This window comes from Electrophorus electricus, chromosome 7, assembly GCF_041902795.1.
Source record: "Electrophorus electricus isolate QZ-2024a chromosome 7, ASM4190279v1, whole genome shotgun sequence".
NCBI lineage: Eukaryota > Metazoa > Chordata > Actinopteri > Gymnotiformes > Gymnotidae > Electrophorus > Electrophorus electricus.
This window is the reverse complement of record NC_137503.1, coordinates 27,778,496-27,798,504: the sequence shown is the minus strand read 5'-3', so window position 1 is coordinate 27,798,504 and position 20,009 is coordinate 27,778,496. Positions and strand designations below refer to the sequence as shown.

The 20,009-nt window shown below is 37.4% G+C and overlaps 2 protein-coding genes across 3 annotated transcripts; one reads left to right on the top strand and one right to left on the bottom strand.

The window, feature by feature from the left end:
* The first annotated feature begins 6,302 nt into the window (after positions 1-6,302).
* hpcal1 (hippocalcin-like 1) lies at positions 6,303-13,386 on the top strand. 2 transcript variants are annotated; one of them, XM_026998953.3, is made up of 4 exons: positions 6,303-6,623; positions 10,797-11,240; positions 11,854-11,959; positions 12,187-13,386. In XM_026998953.3, exons 2-4 carry the CDS (start codon positions 10,863-10,865, stop codon positions 12,282-12,284), a joined length of 582 nt encoding a protein of 193 aa, XP_026854754.1. In that variant the 5' UTR covers positions 6,303-6,623; positions 10,797-10,862; the 3' UTR covers positions 12,285-13,386. The 2 variants fall into 2 exon arrangements, with proteins under 2 accessions (XP_026854754.1, XP_026854755.1); XM_026998954.3 differs by lacking the exon at positions 6,303-6,623 and adding an exon at positions 7,873-8,239.
* A 37-nt stretch (positions 13,387-13,423) lies between these two features.
* pdia6 (protein disulfide isomerase family A, member 6) lies at positions 13,424-19,112 on the bottom strand. The gene is made up of 13 exons (XM_026998956.3): positions 18,955-19,112; positions 17,749-17,890; positions 17,401-17,458; positions 16,391-16,517; positions 16,165-16,271; positions 15,928-16,064; positions 15,687-15,801; positions 15,379-15,519; positions 15,186-15,270; positions 14,931-15,003; positions 14,641-14,799; positions 14,422-14,518; positions 13,424-14,292 (listed from the first exon to the last, which is right to left on the bottom strand). The coding sequence occupies exons 1-13, from the start codon at positions 18,968-18,970 to the stop codon at positions 14,224-14,226; spliced, it is 1,326 nt and encodes a 441-aa protein (XP_026854757.2). The 5' UTR covers positions 18,971-19,112; the 3' UTR covers positions 13,424-14,223.
* Positions 19,113-20,009: the final 897 nt, after the last annotated feature.

Genomic DNA, 20,009 nt, shown 5'->3' with positions numbered 1-20,009 from the left:
ATGCAAAACGCTGTAGCATGAAATTTGACACACATCATTTATTCTCAGACAGCTGCACTAGATGCCTTTGTCTTTTAGAATGGATTTTAATAACCTTTAAATGGTTCATGGGCTTACCACATCATACCTCCATGAACTGATCCTTAGGTATGTTCCTGCAAGAGGTCTTGGCTCTACCAACAGAAATGTGCTGGTCATAGCTGCTAACCAGAATAAGAGTTGCCTTTTTCCTTTGGGCCTAAGCTTTGTAATTATATTAAACTAAGCATATGTAAACCACTCTAGTATATTCATTATTGTACTTTGATGAACTGCTTGTAGAATCTAGGACTTTATATTGATTGCACTGATTTATGATGTTGTTGCACAATAAACTTCATGAGTGAGGTCTTTCATCCTGTTTGCAAAAGCTTGCTCAATAATCAGAAACTCTTAATCTCATTTGATCCTTATTCATCAAGTAATGATGGCTAATCATGCACTAAAAATTTGATCATTGAAAACCAAGTAAATATATCCTACTGGAGACAGACACACACACACACACACAACAGTAGTTGTGTGACTTCTCAGTTCCTAAGATATATTAATGTGAGCTCAGTATTAAAGGGAAGCAGAAAGGCTACACTGGCTTATAATAATAAACATGCTTGTAATATGCCTATTTGCCATCTAGTTAAAACTACAACCCTACTTTATGTGTTATGTACTGCATAAATAATATACACTACATAAATAATACACAGCATATATTATTTTGTTCAGCTCTAGAATACATGCAGGTTCTTCTTTACATCTTTATTTCTTTCCCATAGCTATGTTCAGTTTATTTTACACTGGTATGTATTTGTAGCCATATATGTCCAATATAACTATATTTTAAGGCAGTTTTAGTTGACTAAAAACACAAAACAATACACAAACTGAGACATTCCTTGCTTATTGCTTCTGGTGTTTGTAGTCTAACAGCATTTAAAAGCTAAATACAGACCATAAAATTAGTTATTTTGAAGACTTTTATTTTCTTGATTCAACATAAATAAACATAAAAAACATAAATAAATATGGTATATCATGTGTTTGTTCTCCCTTTAGAAAGCTACAAAGCTTTGACTATTTTTTATATGCAAATGACTGACAGTTGGGTTTTCCTTTAATAAATATTAACACAAAATATATCTAAAATCACATGGGGCTCAGTCAGACATTGACAAGTCTTGAACATGTCCAGACAATCCTATCCATGACACTCAATGTGATGATACTTCCCTAAATGATACAATATCTGTATGAATGAGACTGCATTTTCAGTATATGACACTAATAGTCAAATCCTGCTATATATATTTAATTTATCTGACACTTTTATCCAAAGCAACTTACAACTAGGACTGAATACAACTTGAGCAATTGAGGGTTAAGAGTCTTGCACAGGGTACCAACAGACCAACTTGGCTGTGGTAGGACTTGAACTAGCAACCTTATACTTACTACTACTATAGCAGCCCCTGTTTTGGTGGTGCATGGTCCATTGTCACTACTGTAGTTCTGTGATTGCTTATTAAACTGGATGAGTGCTTATTATACTAGTTCTATATTCCCTATATTCTAACCCAATTTTTTATGAAACAAAACATTTTTGTATGAAAATACTTTATTCAATGGCACATCAAAAGAATACATGCTAGAACCACCAAGTCATTTATTTATTTATTTATTTTGGGTTGTAGCATGATAATATTTGAATGGAACCTTTGTGCACATGAGGACCTACTTCAAGTAATTTTTGTTTGTTTGTAAAAATACTATATTGATGGCAAAGAACACTTCCATAAGACAAAGATTAGAGGGACTGGATATTGCAAAGATTATAACATGTTGACATACTAAGGACAGTACACTCATTAATAGACAGTATATAGGATAAACAACTGTATGGGCACACACCCATACTGTGGATGAACTTTGAGCCACAAAATCTGAGTTGAATACAACCTTTGGACCAGCCCGATGAGCTCATTACTTTCTTTCAAATCAGCCTGGCAATTGCAAAACAATGTTGCAGAGCTGCTGAATAGATAGTGATCCCAAAAGAAACTCGAGATTGTTTGAGCCAGACATTTTTTATGACAAAAGTATTCTACAATTACTTTCATTTGTAGGCAGGTTTCTGTCTTCAATATGACTCAGTTAGAAATGTGCTGATGAGTCATAATGGTCTCATACACCTCGAGAACGTCACATTTTCAGCATACTGTGTGAATTACCATGAAAATTATTTGAACAAAAAATGTAACAAAAAAAAAAAGCATAAATCTGTTGTCTGTAATAGAGTAGTGTGCACCAGCACTGGTTTCTTGCTAGATAATCATACAGGTCTGCAATAACTTGTCATGAGCTTAACTGTAGTAGGAATCGATGATACATAGAAACACATGACCCCAAACATTTAAACAAGCATGGAACCATACAATACTGCTGGGAGAGTTATAAGATTGTATGTGTTTTGTTGTTTATCATGTCTCAATGTAAACAACCACATTACAGGGGCATAATGTTGAACAACTGCATTAATAGTACAATACAATTTATAATTTTGTTTTCTTGTTTTAGGTTCCATGGATACATATGGGATACAATTTATTGCTGTATTCTTCCTTTCAAACATACATTTTGAGAGAAAATAAATAATTGTTATAAATTATATGTGTACTTCTTTTGCAACTAATAGAAAGTTATATGTTATAAGCCAAGTAGGCTACTCAAGAGGGTGCATGCCCAGAGAATACTTTTAAACTGTATGATTTGTGACCTATGTCCTAGATTAAAACATGTACTATTACCTATATGAGTATTTTTTAGGAAAAGACTGATAGGCTACTGTCTTTCAATACTTTGGCCATTGACAATATTTAACTAATGGCCATAATAGTATAGGCTAAGAGGTCACTTGGAGACAAAACTAGTTAGATCTTTCTAGTCAAACAGAAACTGACCTGTATAACTAAAATATTACAATGTAACTTAATATCAATTGAGACACAGCTTGTTGCAGTGGTAGCTCAGTGACTAAGGTACTTGACTAGTAATTGGAAGGTTGTCTATTCAAGCCCCACACCAGCAGGTTGCCATTGTTAGGCCACTAACAATGTGCTTAACCCTCATGTTGTATTCAATCATAATTGTATTGTCTTTCTGGAAAAAAGCATAAGATAATTGCCTTAAATGAAAATAAATTGTATATACAAACTAGCTCAAAAATACCAGGAAATAACCCAAATACAGCAGGAATGGAGAAGAGAGGTGAGTCCACACTAGAGACATTTCTAAGATGCCCCATGCTAAGCTTCATGAACTGGATCTGAAAAGTATAGTTACATAGAAAATATGGGCACATTAAACCTCTTTATATATTGTGGGTTAAAGATCCATTTATGATTGTGTGTGTGCATGTTCGTGCATGTTCGTGCATGTATATATGTGTCCCTTGTGTGGCATGGGTAGTGATCTGTACTCTATGTATTCTGTATGCCATAAAGATAAAAACAGCAGTGGTCAGAGTTCCATTCTAATCACCTTCTTGTCATTTAAATGATTACCATGTAAAAATCAAATGTTGATTAGCTACCTAAGCAGATTGTTCAAGTACATAGTACAAAATCCTGTAATCATTCAGATGTGAACTTGAATTATTGTACATATGAACTTAATTTCAAATAAGACAAGTATGTTCTTAAAACTCTATTACTGTGAGCATTTGAAAATGTATTTTTATTTTTTAATTTATTTATCTATTTATTTATTTATTTATTTTTATACTAGTAGTGCTAAATTATTTTATTATTTAACCAGGAATTTTGAGCATAACTCTGTGTTTAACATTTATGTAATAAACTTGACTTTGATTCTAATAGATTGTGCATGATGAACAAATAATTCCAAACTTTGTACTGTTAGCCTACTGGATGTTGAAAAATGATGACAGTTTCTTGCAATCTGTTTAGCAACAATGATCCAACAGCTGTGGTTTTAAAAACAAATGCAGAAACAAAAATCAATAATGCTAAACTTCCAAAGTTGCAGCTGATATAGCTTTCCAATTAGACAAATATTTAATTCTATTAGTATTTTTTTCCCTTTTTACTCCAATTTTAAAGAGACATTTTCTTTTTATGTGAACTGTGTTGTTTTCATTAACCTATTTTTGTAACAACAATAATTTTGTTGAGGTACCCATAATAGTGGTAAATGCAGATTAATCTGTTTTTTTTCCCCTTAAACAGGATATTAGGGGGCTGGGTTTTCTCTTGTTCTTTTAAGGAAAATTCAATCTTTATGTGAACTAGTATTAATAGCTATAAATACGTAAACGAACACACACACACACACACACATTACTTTATTAGAAACTGATGCACCTCAACACTGACAACCAGATTAAATTAGAATGGTCTTCTAACAAAACAAACAAACAAACAAACAAACAAACAAACAAACAAGCAAACAAAAACCTAAACAATCAGGTCCCCAGTGTTCCTATGGTCAAAAACTGACAAGTAATGAACTGTGTAGAGGGTGGATGATGAACTGTGGATGCTAACAGATAGATAATACTCTACAGTACACCTATAAAATATACCTGAAAAAATGAAGTATCCCTCATACATTGTAGGAACAAGGTAGTTGTAAAATTGTTGATATATTGTTAGAGATACATTGCATAACATTTTTTTCTAGCTACATGAAAACTACAAAGTACAGTATGAAATAAACATGACCCACGTATTTCATGTTTGAATATGTAGTTCATGTACTAGACTACACCTAATCATTTTCAAGCTAATATGTAATGCTTGCACTGCCTGGTCAGTCCAGGTGGTGGGTATCTTGTAGCGGCAGTCTGTGTTTTTGAACTGTGCCAAAATATGTCCTTAAAATGTATCAGATCATGTCCTTAATCTGTGGTATTTCAAGTACAATTTATTGCAGCTTGATGATAGTCTCTAAAAAAATTAACTGAATAAAAGTTAATAAAAAATAAATCGCTTTGGTAAGAAATTAGTTAAAGTTTTATCCTTTTCTTTTGGTCTGTGAAGTAGGCTTAATATAGCCAATGTTTGAATAATTTGAGACACTGGGCACTTTGTACATAAAGTTTCAAAAAAGGACTTAAAGTGCATAAATGAAGAAAAACAGCAAAGTACTAGTGAATATGCTGAATAAGGCAGAAGGTGAGTCTGCCTGGAGCAGTTTTCAGATGAAAACAAAAAACAAAAACACTAGTCTGTTTCACTAGTCTGCCCTAATGGATCCAGCAGTTAAGGCAACATGTAATGCCTCCTAGTGGAGCTTCTCAGAAAATTCAAATTCAGAAAAATGAAGGCCCTGCACAAAGCATGTGATGTGTTATGTACACATGGGGAACGTTTTGCTAATCTCTCTATTTAGCTAAGCAAAGTCACACAGAAATGTGTGCTCATCTGCTATGTGCATTTAAATATGCATATATAGACATGTACATAAATAAAAGTGAACTGAATTACATTCAGAGCAAACAGTCTTCAGTGCTGATGTTGAGTGTTCAAGTGTTCCATTGCCCATTTCACCGCTAAAGATCCCCTGATAACGCAGGTTCCTAATAGTTAATCTCTCTCTCTCTCTCTCTCTCTCTCTCTCTTTCTCTCTTTCTCTCTCTCTCTCTCTCTCTCTCTCTCTCTCTCTCTCTCTCTCTCAGAGAGTGTCCCTGACCACTTTCCCCAAGCTGCCTACAACTACTGCCCTCTGCTGAGCTACAAAAACGCCAATGCTTTCAGAATCATAATTTACTGTCTTCAAAATTTATTTACAAATTAAAAGTTTAAGAAAAGTAATTTGTCCTGGAGAAAAATGAAAAAAGAACTCAATACAAAATAAGAGGAATTGTTAAGCGCAGGAAGCTTTCCTTATTTAAATTATTTTCAAAAGGTATTTATTGTGGTAAGAAAACCACTTCTTTCCCCGCTGAAACGTTCTTTCCGTAGTCACGACAGCTGCCAGATACACCGAAGAGTGTTGGGACCGAACCATGCGTTTCCATCGGTTGTTTTATTTAAATTACCTGAAAATGTCGGTAAATAACTTATGCTGTTCTTAGGAACAAACTGTATTTGCTATCCGTATATGTTCTAATGCAAACATATTCGTGAAGAAAATCTTAATAAACAAGTAGAAAAATGTTAAAATATTTGAACATCTTAAACTTCTCCCCCTGCAAATAGTCTTGGACGTGCCCATTAACAACGGCGCAAGGAGCTCTAGGGTGTCAGATCTCCTGGTAGCCTAAATGATGATGTTTCAAGCATTTGTTTGAGAAATGATGGAGTCGACTTTCTCATCTGAAGAATTAAAGATACAGATGTGCTGTCAGATCATCTTTTTGAATATCGTGCGATAAGATACGTAGATTAATGGATACTTTTGCAAACATCCCACTTTAAAAGTCGTGTAGTGTTTAAACTACTACTTTTTTCCATTAGCGCAACTGCTGAAGGTTTAGCGAGGACACTCCCATTTAACGTAACCAAACGGACCAATCCTTTTGGGTCAAACAACCGGGGTCCTTTGCTTCTTAACACTTCTTCACGGTGAGTTGAGATCTCAGTTAAGCTATTGTTAAAAACTATAGGCTGGGTGTTAATTGTATGTTAAACTACATACCAAAATCCTACCATGCGGTACAGTTCGTTATTACTGTATACTTAAAAAATAACGCAAATTTCCTAAATAATGGCATTACGAACCAACTATGAAAAGCCCGCATGTTACGCAAACCCTTCGTACCTTTTTTTCCTCATCTCTAACTGTTTGGCAGAGCGATGGGTGGTGGTAGGTGTGGCATGAATGTATTTGTCCACAAACTATCGAATTCACATACATTTTTGTGGTTGTCCAGGAGATTATCATGTTATAAAAGATGATGACAGTGAAATATGTTCATGAAAGAACGCAGGGTGAAAGTCTTTTGATTTAACTATTTGTCTACAAATATCAGTGACTGAGTCACCACCTTTACTTCTCGGTGGAAAAAAAATCATAACAGTAGCTCCATCAAACTAAAATAAACATGCTTTAAAATTTGTGCTCTTGTAACAAAGCATTTTATTCTATAAAAATACACCTTGTCTCTGGTCATTATTTGTTTTGTCACTAAATGCTGTTGTTCTTCGTTCACCTCGGGGTCACAGCATGTCCTCACAAACAAGAGTAAATAGTCAATTGTTCATATTTTCAGTTAAGGCCCTGTAGCGTCACGGAGTCAACCTTACAGCATACATACCTGAGCTGTGTTTCCTTAGCCTCAGAGCTATTTAAGGCAAATAAGTTTGCAGTTTTATGCAGCCCTCATAAATACAAGCAACATGAACAATACATTTGTATTTTTTTTTTCTTTCATTAAATTCCATTTGTCTGTAGCAGTCAATGGGAAATGTATCAAATGACCTTCTGACGCTATTAACAACCATCTATTCTGGGAAAAATACCCAGAATTCTCTGATGGCTGAGCACAAAAGCTGTTTGTTTTAGTGTCATCTTATGGTTCAGTGGAGCAGGAGAAAGGCACTGGATTTCTATCCTGCTGATCTTTTGACACCTGTCAGGGTGGATTTGGGTTATACTCTTTTTGGAGATGGGGACTTAATGAGGCCCACACAGACCCAAACACAAAGAGGTTAATGGGGTTGATGTTTAATGCATGATGAGTCAGGCATGATAACCTGCCACTGGACTGCCACCTGGAGAATTGAACTGAGACAGTTGACGTGTTCAAACCCACACGGTGTGGCTCTCAGAGCACACTTGTAGTGTATATATGTACCTATGTGGAAGGACAGAAATGTTCAGAAGTAGGTTCCATAGTCAGTACAGAAGTAGGGAAGAAACAGGTTTGCAAGATGTGTAAACATGTCACTTTAAAAGGGAGCTGGTAGTAAAGCAGGTTTGAAACTGTCTATTAAAGCATAGTCTTGACTGACGCAGTAGGCTGGTGTGGGCAACCTGGTAGTATGGTACAAAAGAACATTCCCATTAGCCAGAATAACACGGAGGACACCTAGGCATTGGAAATGTGGGCTGCTGTGAAAAGAGAAGAGGCAGCCTGACCTGTATTGCAGCGGTGTTACATAAACATCGTTAGTCAGTGTACACGGGAGACTGGACTAGCAACCCAATCTGCACAGGAGACAGTTTTAACACCGTAGTGGTGAGTATAATACTAAAGAGAGTTTGAGCGGATTCATGGTAGAATATTTATCCATATTTGCATTTTGACCAAGGATTACAGATAATAACAGATTATTTAGACTAGAGAGATGCAGAAAAGCCTAGACCACAAGGGTCAGTGTAATCAAAATTGTCATTCAACAAAAATCTCAAACATGCATCAACAATAGGAAAAGACAGTTAGTCCCTAATAAATAATAAAAAAAACATTGCTTTTCTTAAAAACATTCTTAGTTTTTGTAAGATGCAAAATTACTGTTAAGAAAAACAACATGTTTTGTTTTTGGTTGGTAAGTAACTTTGCTTTATTTTTCTCTTGCCTGCTGAAACCTCGAGGTAGCTACATAGCTGAACTTCCACACAGAATTTCCAAACTGATTCTGAGGGAGGTAACTTTTCATAGCTTGCGTCTTGAATTGTTCATGCGAAGACAACCACTGTGAAATCAACTGAATAAAATAGGACATGAAGGGCCCTGCAGAATCCTGGGAAATCCTGGCAGATTGCTTCTGAAGGAGAACATACAGCATGTACTGCTCCAACTGAGAGTCAGAGATACATCTGTACTAGGTCTTATAAAAAACTGGGTTTGTTCAGCATTATTGACTAGATTTACAGACATGAATAGATGTTCTATAATAATGATTAGATTCTCCACACACTTTTGTGTTTTAAAAAGCATTTCAAAAACTCTTAATATTTTTTGAGTTACTGTCTCAGCTTATACAGAGCTTAATTTTGGCATCTGTTCATCAAAAATACATCTGCGCAAGTTTGAGCTCTGTATTTGTACCATTACTGTGACATTTTTATTTTCATTTAAATAGGACCTGTGGGGACCCTTCCTGGTAACAGCAGTATATATTTGTTTCATGTCACTGCATGTTTATTTACTTGCATTTTTGTTTGTCAGCTTGGACAGGGTCTCTGGTGGCTGGGTGAGTGTGGGAGAGAAGTGGAAAGGGAACTTAAAACTGCACCCATGTTTTTATCTGTCCCTGAGTTGGCAAGGAGCATGTCTGCAGTTACACATTACGAGTCAATGGAGTAGTTATGAGTGACCATCTTGCTTAAATGGCAGACAGAGTGAAACATTGGCTGTAGAAGACATGGATGCTATGAAAAATATGAATGCTGGGAATCCAGCCTTTGGGATGCCATCCTTTAATGCTGTATTACAGTGCAAACAATCCTGATTCATCAAAGGATAAGAAACAGAGTCAAGCTCATGAGCTGTAAAGGGCAAAGGAGTCATTTTTAGTAGGAGTAGCAATTTCTATTGGCTGTTAGCTCCACATGTGCTCCATTTTAGAAATAACAAAGATGACAAAACAGCAAAATGGCGGGCTGTACCTAGCCTTGTTTTTTTGTTGTTGTACCAATCCATTACTGACTTGAAGAGCCATGGCAACAGCACATGATTGATTCAAATCTGATTACAGAAAATTGTAAATGAGTGACACATTAAGGATGAGAGACAAACATAGCAAGAAGGGAGGACAGCGAAGAGTACACATGGACATTTCTCTTTCAGGACAATAAAGCTTTTATGGGTTAAGTGGAAGGTGTAGCTAAATTATATAACCCATCATTAAATTTTGACAGGCCCTGACACCTTGCCTTTCACACGGTGTCCATATAATGCATTTAAAGTATGCTGTTTAAACATTTCTTTCCTGATGCTTATGAAACATGCTTTTTTTTTGCCTCATTTGGTTTCACATCATTGGGAAATAAGGTTGCTTGTTGCAATTTAACCTCTAGAGTGCTGCTTGTTAGGCCCTAAATAGCCAAGGTGGCACGTATTGCAAACGCTGAAAGATGCAGAAGCCCTGCATCATCATGAAATTACAGTGGCATGAGGGAATGGTGAGATTAATTTGAATGTTTCCCCTATCCTTTAGTGTTTTTCCTCCATTTAGAGTGAACTTACCCTTCAAAGATTGACAAGGTGGATGGTAAGCTAGTGTATAAATAATATGATCCGCTGGGTAATTAAATTTTTTGCGGTGTTGTTTCATCAGAGGTTTTTGTAATTTAGTATCTAAGTATCTTTCCTTTTCTGACACACAGGGTTATATATTTGAATATAGAATGGTAACATATTGCTAAGCAAAATGACACCCTAAACCACCTGACACTTAAATGTACCTATACAGACCAAAATGTAGCCACCTTCTTATGTGGCTGGTAACAGTCTTGATGGTTTCCAAGGTTATTTAGAGTCAGACATGACCTTTTGTAAGAGTTCTCTCTGTCTCCAAGATTCCCAGATGGCCGTTAACCCCCCACCATCAAGAAATCAATAAATTCTCACCTTAATAAGGTTTTAAATGGTATCCATGGATACTAGACTCCACTCCCTCATCTCACTAAGGGTAAAACGTTTCCCATCTGGCCAAATCCTCTTCTGGTAGGAGACAAATAAAAGACAAAAATCATTTGTATGACAATGGGCATACTAAAAAACAGGACCAACATCTGACAGAATCTTTTTTTTTTTTTTTTTTTTTTTTTTACAATGTACCTTTGTTTAGGGCCAGAAAGAGAACCCAGGTGATCCAGAAGAGAGATTCTAGAACAGTCTGCAGGAGGGTTACAACATGGGTAAACAGAACAGCAAACTGCGCCCTGAGGTTCTGAATGACCTGCGGGAAAACACAGAATTCACAGACCATGAGCTACAGGAATGGTACCGGGGCTTCCTCAAAGATTGCCCTACTGGCCACTTAACTGTTGATGAGTTCAAGAAAATCTATGCCAACTTCTTTCCATATGGTGACGCTTCCAAGTTTGCAGAGCATGTTTTTCGCACGTTTGACACCAATGGCGATACCACCATCGACTTTCGAGAGTTCATTATTGCACTGAGCGTGACATCCCGTGGGGGCCTGGAGCAGAAGCTTCGCTGGGCCTTCAGCATGTATGACCTGGATGGGAATGGATACATCAGCCGAGCAGAGATGTTGGAGATAGTACAGGTGAAAGAAGAGCACCAGTAACATGAGCTAGAAATTCTATTTACCCACAATAACAATTATCACATTTATAACAAAAATCTTACTACGTTAATTCCGGGTTGAGTCCACGCAAGTATTTAAAAAAACCCATTTCTTACTAATAATTAATATATTATTATTAAGTTATTAAACAGCTTATGGAAAAGAGACATCTATTATTTTTCTTCCTTTCCCCAGAAATGTAACTATCTCTGAAATTTGTTATCTCTTTACCATTACTTTTTGTTTATTTAATTCTTGTTTTTGTGCTTCCGTATTTGCTCTCTAAGTCATAGTTACAAAACTCACATGTTCCATATCATTATTGGCTCAGTTGAATATTTGGCACTATAGTCTGCCTGAATAAACAGATCTCCCCAATTGAGTTCCACAGGCCATATGGCCATGCCAAAAACAGGCTTAGTTGACTGCTAGTAAAGAAAAAAGCTGTTGACTTTCATTGGATTGTTAATGATATTCAGAGACTATTCCACAGAAAAAAATGCTCAAAACTGAAATGACTGAATAGGCAACAGTACAAAAATGAAATTGATCAATACCCAGTCCATTGATGTGTTGTGGTTCATAACAACAGGCAATTTACAAAATGGTATCATCAGTGATGAAGATGCCAGAGGATGAGTCAACACCAGAGAAACGCACCGATAAGATCTTCAGACAAATGGACACCGACAATGATGGTGAGTTTTTCTCAACTTTTATTCGCTGCTTAACAATAAAATTAATTCCTCACCAAGTCCTCAAAGTAAACTTCAGTGTCAGATAAGCTTGTTATTGAAAACTGAAAAATTATCAGTTATTACCAGTGTAAAATCCAGTGCATGTCGCCTTTGTTCCTGTGAGTGTGGGAATTCAGCCAATCTGGTTATAAAATCACTAACCCCCATTTGCCTCTGTCATACTACAGGGAGACTTTCCCTGGAGGAGTTCATTAAAGGTGCCAAAAGCGACCCGTCTATCGTCAGACTACTGCAGTCTGACCAGAGCACCTCACGCCAGTTCTGAAAGCAGCCAAGTGGCAGCACTTGGATGTCACACTACACACCCACACAATCGAAGACTTGGAAACCTTATGATACTTACAAATCATAGGCTACATTTAAGTAACAGATCAATTTGGACCACTGTAGATCTGAGTAATAGATGCACACAATAACAATACTGATCAGCATCATGCAAGTCATCTTGAACTCACATCTGTTGCTCTCATCTTGTTTCATTCCATAGTCTGAGCCTCCCCATAAGATGGGAGAGGGCTATAGCCCTGTATCTTGGTCTGACCCCTTGACTTTCAAAATAGTAAATAACATTAGAGAATATCAAGTTTTGTGGTTATATTAGCAAGCTCAGTTTATAAAGCCTACATGCTGTAAATGGTACATTTTTAGATCAGAGAACACTGCCGTAAAAATGCCTTACGGGCATTACTTAAAGTAAAGGCATATCACCAAAAGACAGCTTTTCTGTCATTAGGCTTAAATTTAAACTCAATACAAGGACACAAGAATAAGACACACTAAGTACGAGTTGCATGACAGACTAGCTGAATACAAAAGTTCCAATGACGTACAGGTGTGCAAGTACAACTGATGGGCTTCAGGAATTTAAACTGCATACATTTAAGTAGCGAGGTAAATATTTCAGTGTTTGGTCTTGTAACGGACTTGTTTAGAACTTACATTTCTGTCTTTGGAGAAATTATGATCTTTGCCAGCTTATGTATATTCATAGCTTAAGATATTTGCAAATACATTAATGCTTCATCAAATGGTGAATTGCCAAAACTAGCATTTGTATTGAATTCATCAGATTCATGGGTAACTTTCAGTGGTTATATAACATGACAGGTATTTAAAGTGTAGAAGTGCAGTAAATGGGGGGGGAAAAAAAGAAAACAAACAAATTGCTCTCTGTGTGATTAACAATGGACTATCCAGCCATACTGTGAGGTACATACATCACCTTATACAGGACAGCAGCTTTCAGTTGAAATGTTGCATTTGTGTGTATGGCATAATAGTAATTCATTCATGCACTATTAGTTAACAGCATAACATGCAACCTGAAGCAGTGAGATGCAGCTGCAAAATAAACTTGTTCTAGTACAGTACTGGTTTTTAATGTTCATAATAAATCCCAGTCGGTTAATTGGCGTTTTTTTTATTTTCATAACAAAATCCATGTCAAAACAAAGTTGTGTAAGAAAAATCTACACAGTTCCCACATGACTTTCTGTCCAACACAAACACATTGTAAAGCTGGGATACTGACTCATTAACTTCCTTCTGAAAAAGTTTTAAAAACAAAGTCACATTAAAGGGGAGGTGAAATCAACAGGGCAAAATTCATCTTAAGAGAAAATCCTCATACAAGGAAGAAAATGTTTTAAAGTTAAGGACAAAACCATTAAATGGTAATATCCAGTAACATAGCTTTCTCTCCTTGGCAAACTCTTTAGAAAGACAAGCAAATCCCATATGTCATATAATAGATCTCCTCTGGTCTATTCTGTTTCAGTCAGTGAGGAATGGATGCTCCTAAAAGACATGGGGCTGGGGGAAAATATTCTGGGTGTCATTTAACTGGAACTGAGAAACATGTATCTGAATTTCCAGCAGTGTATTGTGTGTGTGTGTTTGGGGGGGGGGGATACAGAGAAAAGGGGCGTTTATTGCTTCTCACTATCCTTATTGTGAGAGCTCAGCCAGCCTTTCAAATAAAAAAGACTGCCTATAAGACAACGCCAGTTTAACCATGATTTTAAATCTCAAATCATCTCATACAAACCATTGTAGAGAAGATAAAAGCAACACAAGTCTTTGTTTCAAGGGTGTACAGTAACAATGTCCCAGTCTTCCCCTCATCCACAGGAGAGGAGGGTCATGGGTAGGATCTGTGTGGGCTACACTATACCATATTACACCAGGTGCTCCAGCCAGAAAACTCATAATTCATCCTTCTCAAAATCATCCAGTTCAACATCGCTCAGGTCAATGTCATCCAGCTCAGGAAGCTGAGGGAGAGAGATAGAGGAGAGCAAGTCTAGTCTGACATTCTTTACAAGATGTGACAGATGGCAAAAAGGATAAGAAAGGTGGAAAAGGAGAGGGCTTGATTGCAAACTGTAGCCAAAGCTACTTACGACTCCATCTTTCCCATCCCATGGCTCAACAGTATGGATCTTCGGCAAAGCCCCACCTCCTACTGTAGCAGTTGACCCACGCCCAACTGAGAGATCCCTAGGGTAGGGTAAAGAAAGAAAAATAAAATAAAAAGGATATTCAAAACCTTTTCACCAATTAGTCAATTATCAGAGGAGAAACTGTTAAAAAAAAACCAAAAAAAAAAAACAAAAAACCACCTTAAAAACTCGTGAATCCCTGTCTCACTGAATGAGCCCTTTAGAAGAGCAAACTTCATCTTGCGAGCATTAATAGCTGCCATGGCAGGGTAGCCAAAACCCCCAATCCCCAGAGATGCCTCCAGTTCCATCTGAGCTCCAGCTTCAGTCCATAACCAACTACAGGATAAGGGGTAGACACAGTCATAAAAAGCATGCATTTTTAAAAAGTTCATGCTAGCAAATTGCCCTCAAGATTAAACTCCTATAAGATAACCTTTTGACCATTATATGCATCACAAAACACTGACCCCCACATCTTCTTCTTGTACTTCTCAGCCATAAGCATCATGGTTTCTAGATAGGCATTCCTGCCAGCCGCACCTGCAAGCACAAAGAAATAGGGTTGCTGCTTTCAAGATTTGTAATAAAAGGAATGGATGAAGCTTTGCTTCTATATTCTAATTAAAACAATGTACAGGTGGCTAACTGCTAAAATTTGTTTTCAGCAACTAAAGCTGAACAGTCAGTTCAGCCTGCAAAATTACCATGACCATCAGTCATACCAGTGTCTAGAATATGAGGCAACACAGCAATCACACACAACTGATGGTCATCACAAGTCTTCTTTAAGATGTCCTCATTCAGAATCTGAAAATCAATGGACACTTTAAACATTCTCCCCCACTTTCTCCAAACACTTTAATGTAAACAAAAGTATTTGATCCAAAAAGGTGGAGACCAAGTACTTAAACAGACCTCCAGCATTTGAGGAGGAGGGGCATTGTCCGAGTACAGGTCCAAGGCACGGGTAACCAGGTCAGAACGGGTGCGTCCACCCTGGTAGTCCTCTGGCTCCTCTCCTTTACGGAAGATCTTAATGGTGGGGAATCCTCTGATCTACAAATTAGGTAAAATCTAGTATCATCAATCAAGTACAAAACTTCTGAAAATCACACAAAGCAGTTTATGATCTTTAAAGTAGCCCTTAGGAAAAAAGTAAGTATAAGAGTATTTTACAGAGGGTCAATAAGGGGATAAATGATGTTGGTGTGTAGCAGACTCACCCCATATCGGCTTGCCAGGACCTGATGCTCAGTGGCGTCAACGGCCCCCAGCTTCACTCTACCATTGGTCTGCTCTTTGACCTGGGATGCAGCAGCTGCCCATTCAGGCTCAAGACTAAAAAGGTCAGAAGTTAAAAACTAAGATCAAGGTTAAAAATTCAGTACCATAATTTTAGAGCAATTACATTCACATGATTTGAACATGTTACAGAATTTAGCTTTATCAAAATTTTAGACTTACTTCTTGCAATGGCCACACCATGGTGCAAAGAATTCCACCATCCAAATATCATCACTGTCCAAGACCAGACGGTCAAAGTTATCATCAGTTAGCTCTACCACATCTTTCTTACTTCCCCCACTGCTGCCTCCAGAACTCTGAAACCAGCACAGAAATACAAGAAATGAAATCAAATAACGGAAATTCCAAAGAACAGACACTACCATGGCCTTTGGCTGTGGATTCAGCAGAGTTTACCTGTCTGTTGTAGTCAGAGCCTCCTGTCTTTCCACTCAGCCTTTCTTTGACCAGAGAGCGCAAAGCATTCAAAGCCCCATCTACAATTGCCTGGCTGGTGCGTCCACCTGCAGGCAAAAGGCTTCACAATCTCAGGTACCTGTATTCACACGTCTATTCTGTTCATCTGAGATCCACAGTGCAGTGACCAGTTACAAAGGGGTAAAGATGTGTGGGACATTTGTACCTTGGTATTCCTCAGGCTTGTGTTTGTTGGCTCCAAACACCTTGATGGTTGGAAAGCCACGGACTCCATACTGTCCCCCCAGTGACTTGTGCTGGTCTGCATCCACAGCTCCCACTTTAACAACACCCTGTTGAGTTACAATAAACAATTCAATGTACCATTACCTCACCACCAAGAAAATGTGGAAAATGAGTAACACCATGCAACAGTTTCCAAACTAGCCAGACCATCATGTGCTTTCACATTGTTTTACGTAGCGCTCCATTTCAAACTAACTATTAATGCAATATGGCCATATGAACCAATGGCAATGCACAGCAAGAACAGATAAGAGTAATGCAATAATTTTACACCCAACAGCCTTGATAAACTTTTTTTTTTTTTTAAACAATATCACAATCTCTAATACAGCTACAATTTCAGCACCACAAGTGCAACCTAAAACAAGCTCTAATGATAAGTGTTGTGCCGTCACCTGACTGACAGTCTACACTTAACTCTCTAGCCATTCTTGGGCATAAAGATTAACCTCAAAGAAATTTGTTTTCTCAAGCATATTTGTCCCTTCGAGCCACATTTGACAACAAAATGTCACATTATACAGCAATCTAATTTTACTCTGTATAAACAGTGGTGTATTTGACTACCAAGTGTAAATGCATGTGATTAAACTGTACAACCTAGATACAAGAAGCATGAAGAAACTAGGCTAAATTGGGGTCCTAGATATTGGCCAATCAATCGGTTTTAATTTCCACATACTTATCTATACAAACCAATAGGAATTTTGTAGTGTCTTGAAAATGTACCAGAAGAGAATTGAACAGAATAAAACAGAATGGGGCTTTATGAACTCATTATGAACTGAACTATGAACCGATTTGACCAAATCCATTTCATTAATTGTCATTTCAGTCTTATACATGGGAACATAGACAATAAAACCAAGGAGGAAAAAAAATGCTAGATAAATCAATGCCACTAAAATCCTGTGAAGATTCAAAGTGCACCTTCAAGGCTGTAGCTGCTTTCTTCCATTCTGGGGCCAAGTTCTGGCAGTGCCCACACCTGTTAAAATAAACAACTATTCTCAAAGAAGTACATAAAGCATTAAGGCTTTTAATATCTTTAAACAGTTCACTTGTAATTTGCAGTTATTATACAATTACAGAGTCATCACAATTATTTTTCCATGGCTTCTGAAACTACATGATGTGACATTTGGCCAACACTACTTTATTCATCCTTTACTTGCATATTACCAATTGCACACTTGCTTGCATTAACAGTTGTGTATGACTTATGACTAGATGGAATGGGCGATCTTGTAAAAACAAATACCATCCTTTCTAACTCACCAGGGGGCATAAAACTCTACCAGCCACAGATTATCACTCTGCAGAACCTCCTTGTTGAAGTTTGAAGGACTGAGCTCAATCACATCACTGGTAGAGTAGAGCCCATGGACAGCCAGGACAGTCAGGGAACATGCCAACACACCTGTGACAGTGAAGTTAAGTTAGTGCCAGCTCAGAGAACTCAGCAATGAATCCAAGTTACAGGTAATTTAGGTAATAACTTAAGATAGTGATTTTAACCCATGCTTTCAAAATGTATGCTTCTAACACAGTAAATCCATTAGTGTACATAGTCATTCCAGATAAGCATATAAATGCAAGTTAAGAAAGGGAAACCTCGATAGTTACATTTTACTTATAAACTACAGAAGCGACTTGTACGCAAAAGAGAAAACAGATCTCAAATGCATCAAATAAGATGCGGCTGAATACAAACAAGCGAATATTTGCGTGGAAGTGCCTTAGCCCAACACTGCTGTAACTAGTTAACTGTCCAGTAGTAGTCAATAAGCGCTCACAACTAATGCACATCCAGTTTGAAGAAAGCCCTAACAGAAATCGTTCACAAAACGAACAGAGAGAAACAGACCTTAAGACTAATACGTAGCCAATTTTGTTTTAACATTCATATGATTATAGCCTACCTAAACAATTCTAAAGATCAGTAGCCAATGTTTAAAGACCTGGAGCAGATAATAAAATTGCAATAAATGTAAGTGGATCTAGCCAGGTAGCTGGCAATTTCACCACTAGCGAAATGCTACCAAATATTTATAGTTGCGCTTATGTTTATATGGCTAGCTAAATTTCAAAATACACAGGCTCACACAAGTTAGCTAGCTAGTTAGCAAGAGCAGCGCTAAATAATGCATTGCTTGTAGGTTAGCTATCCTAGCTAGGGAGCTAGATAACTATATATAGTTACGTAGCTAGAGGCATTAGCTAACGTTAAATTATTCCTCGGGATTTTAGCCTGTTAATACGAAACGTGATTTAGCGTAGATAGCTAGGTATCCTATAGCACACATGATTAACTATCGAGCCATCAAACCAGGCATTAGCTATTTTCGCACCAGCTGGAGATCTACAGCTATAGCTCAGCTATCCATTTCATCCATCTTTTCCCGCAACAGTGTTAACTAGCTAGCTAACTAACTAATCAGCCGACGTTAAACAGAAATACATTTTTAATAAGTTTGCTCTTACTCAGTAAAGCTCGCATTGTTCTTTCCAGGACCCGGCCTCAAAGGTTTTTTTGGCTATGCAATACGAGTAATACTTGGGCTCACAAACCAAACACTGCTGAACATGTACCATAGCCGGTCACATCAGACAGGCACAGAACCTCACCGTGGCCCGCACTGATTGGCGCTCCGCGTTCTGGAGCCAATAGGAGCCAATGGGAGCCCGACGTGTAGTTTTTAGCAGCGATAGAGTTACGGTGGCGTAGAGGTGACAATCTCACTAGACAAGTATAATTCGTCGAGTTCCAATGATAACTAGCCACATATTGCGCTTCACAGTGACCGTGCGCCCAAACGTAAAACACATGACGTGAGTTGTCCTTGTTTAATCGCAATTCGAAATTCTCACTTTTTTGTGTATTTTTCATATTAAAAATAATAAAATGATCCTCATCCATCTGTGGTCATGTCTTTTTTTCTCGCGTACTTAGATTTTACTTAGTAGAGCTGATAAATACCACCAATACCAGCATCAAGAGTTTGATTCCCAGGAAGTTACACATGCTATCTACTGATAAATACGTAAGTTGCTTTAGGACTGTCTGACAAATGCTTGAAACTTACTGCAAATGCTTGAGGGTGTGGCACTGTAAAGGCAGCAAAGATTATGTAGTTTTCAAGGAGAAAATACATTTTGAACAGAGGTCCATCATTTAGCTGTACAAGCTAAGTAATTATACTTATATATGCTTTAGGTATCTGCTTGAAGAGCTAGGTTGAATTTATGTTATACACCTTATCTCTCACTCACACTCTCTCTCTCTCTCTCTCGCTCTCTCTGTGTGTATGTGCGTGTGTGTGTGTGTGTGTGTGTGTGTGTGTACACACACACACACACGGTCAAATAAAGTATTTTGACTCTTAAAACAAACGGATTAAATAATTTTAATAAGCATGTATTTGACAACCATAGAGAATGGTGCACATTTTACAAGCCAATGCAATATAATACAATATAATCTTATAATGTTGATAAACTTCTGACTAAGTGCAGATGGAATAGAAAAGATCGACAGG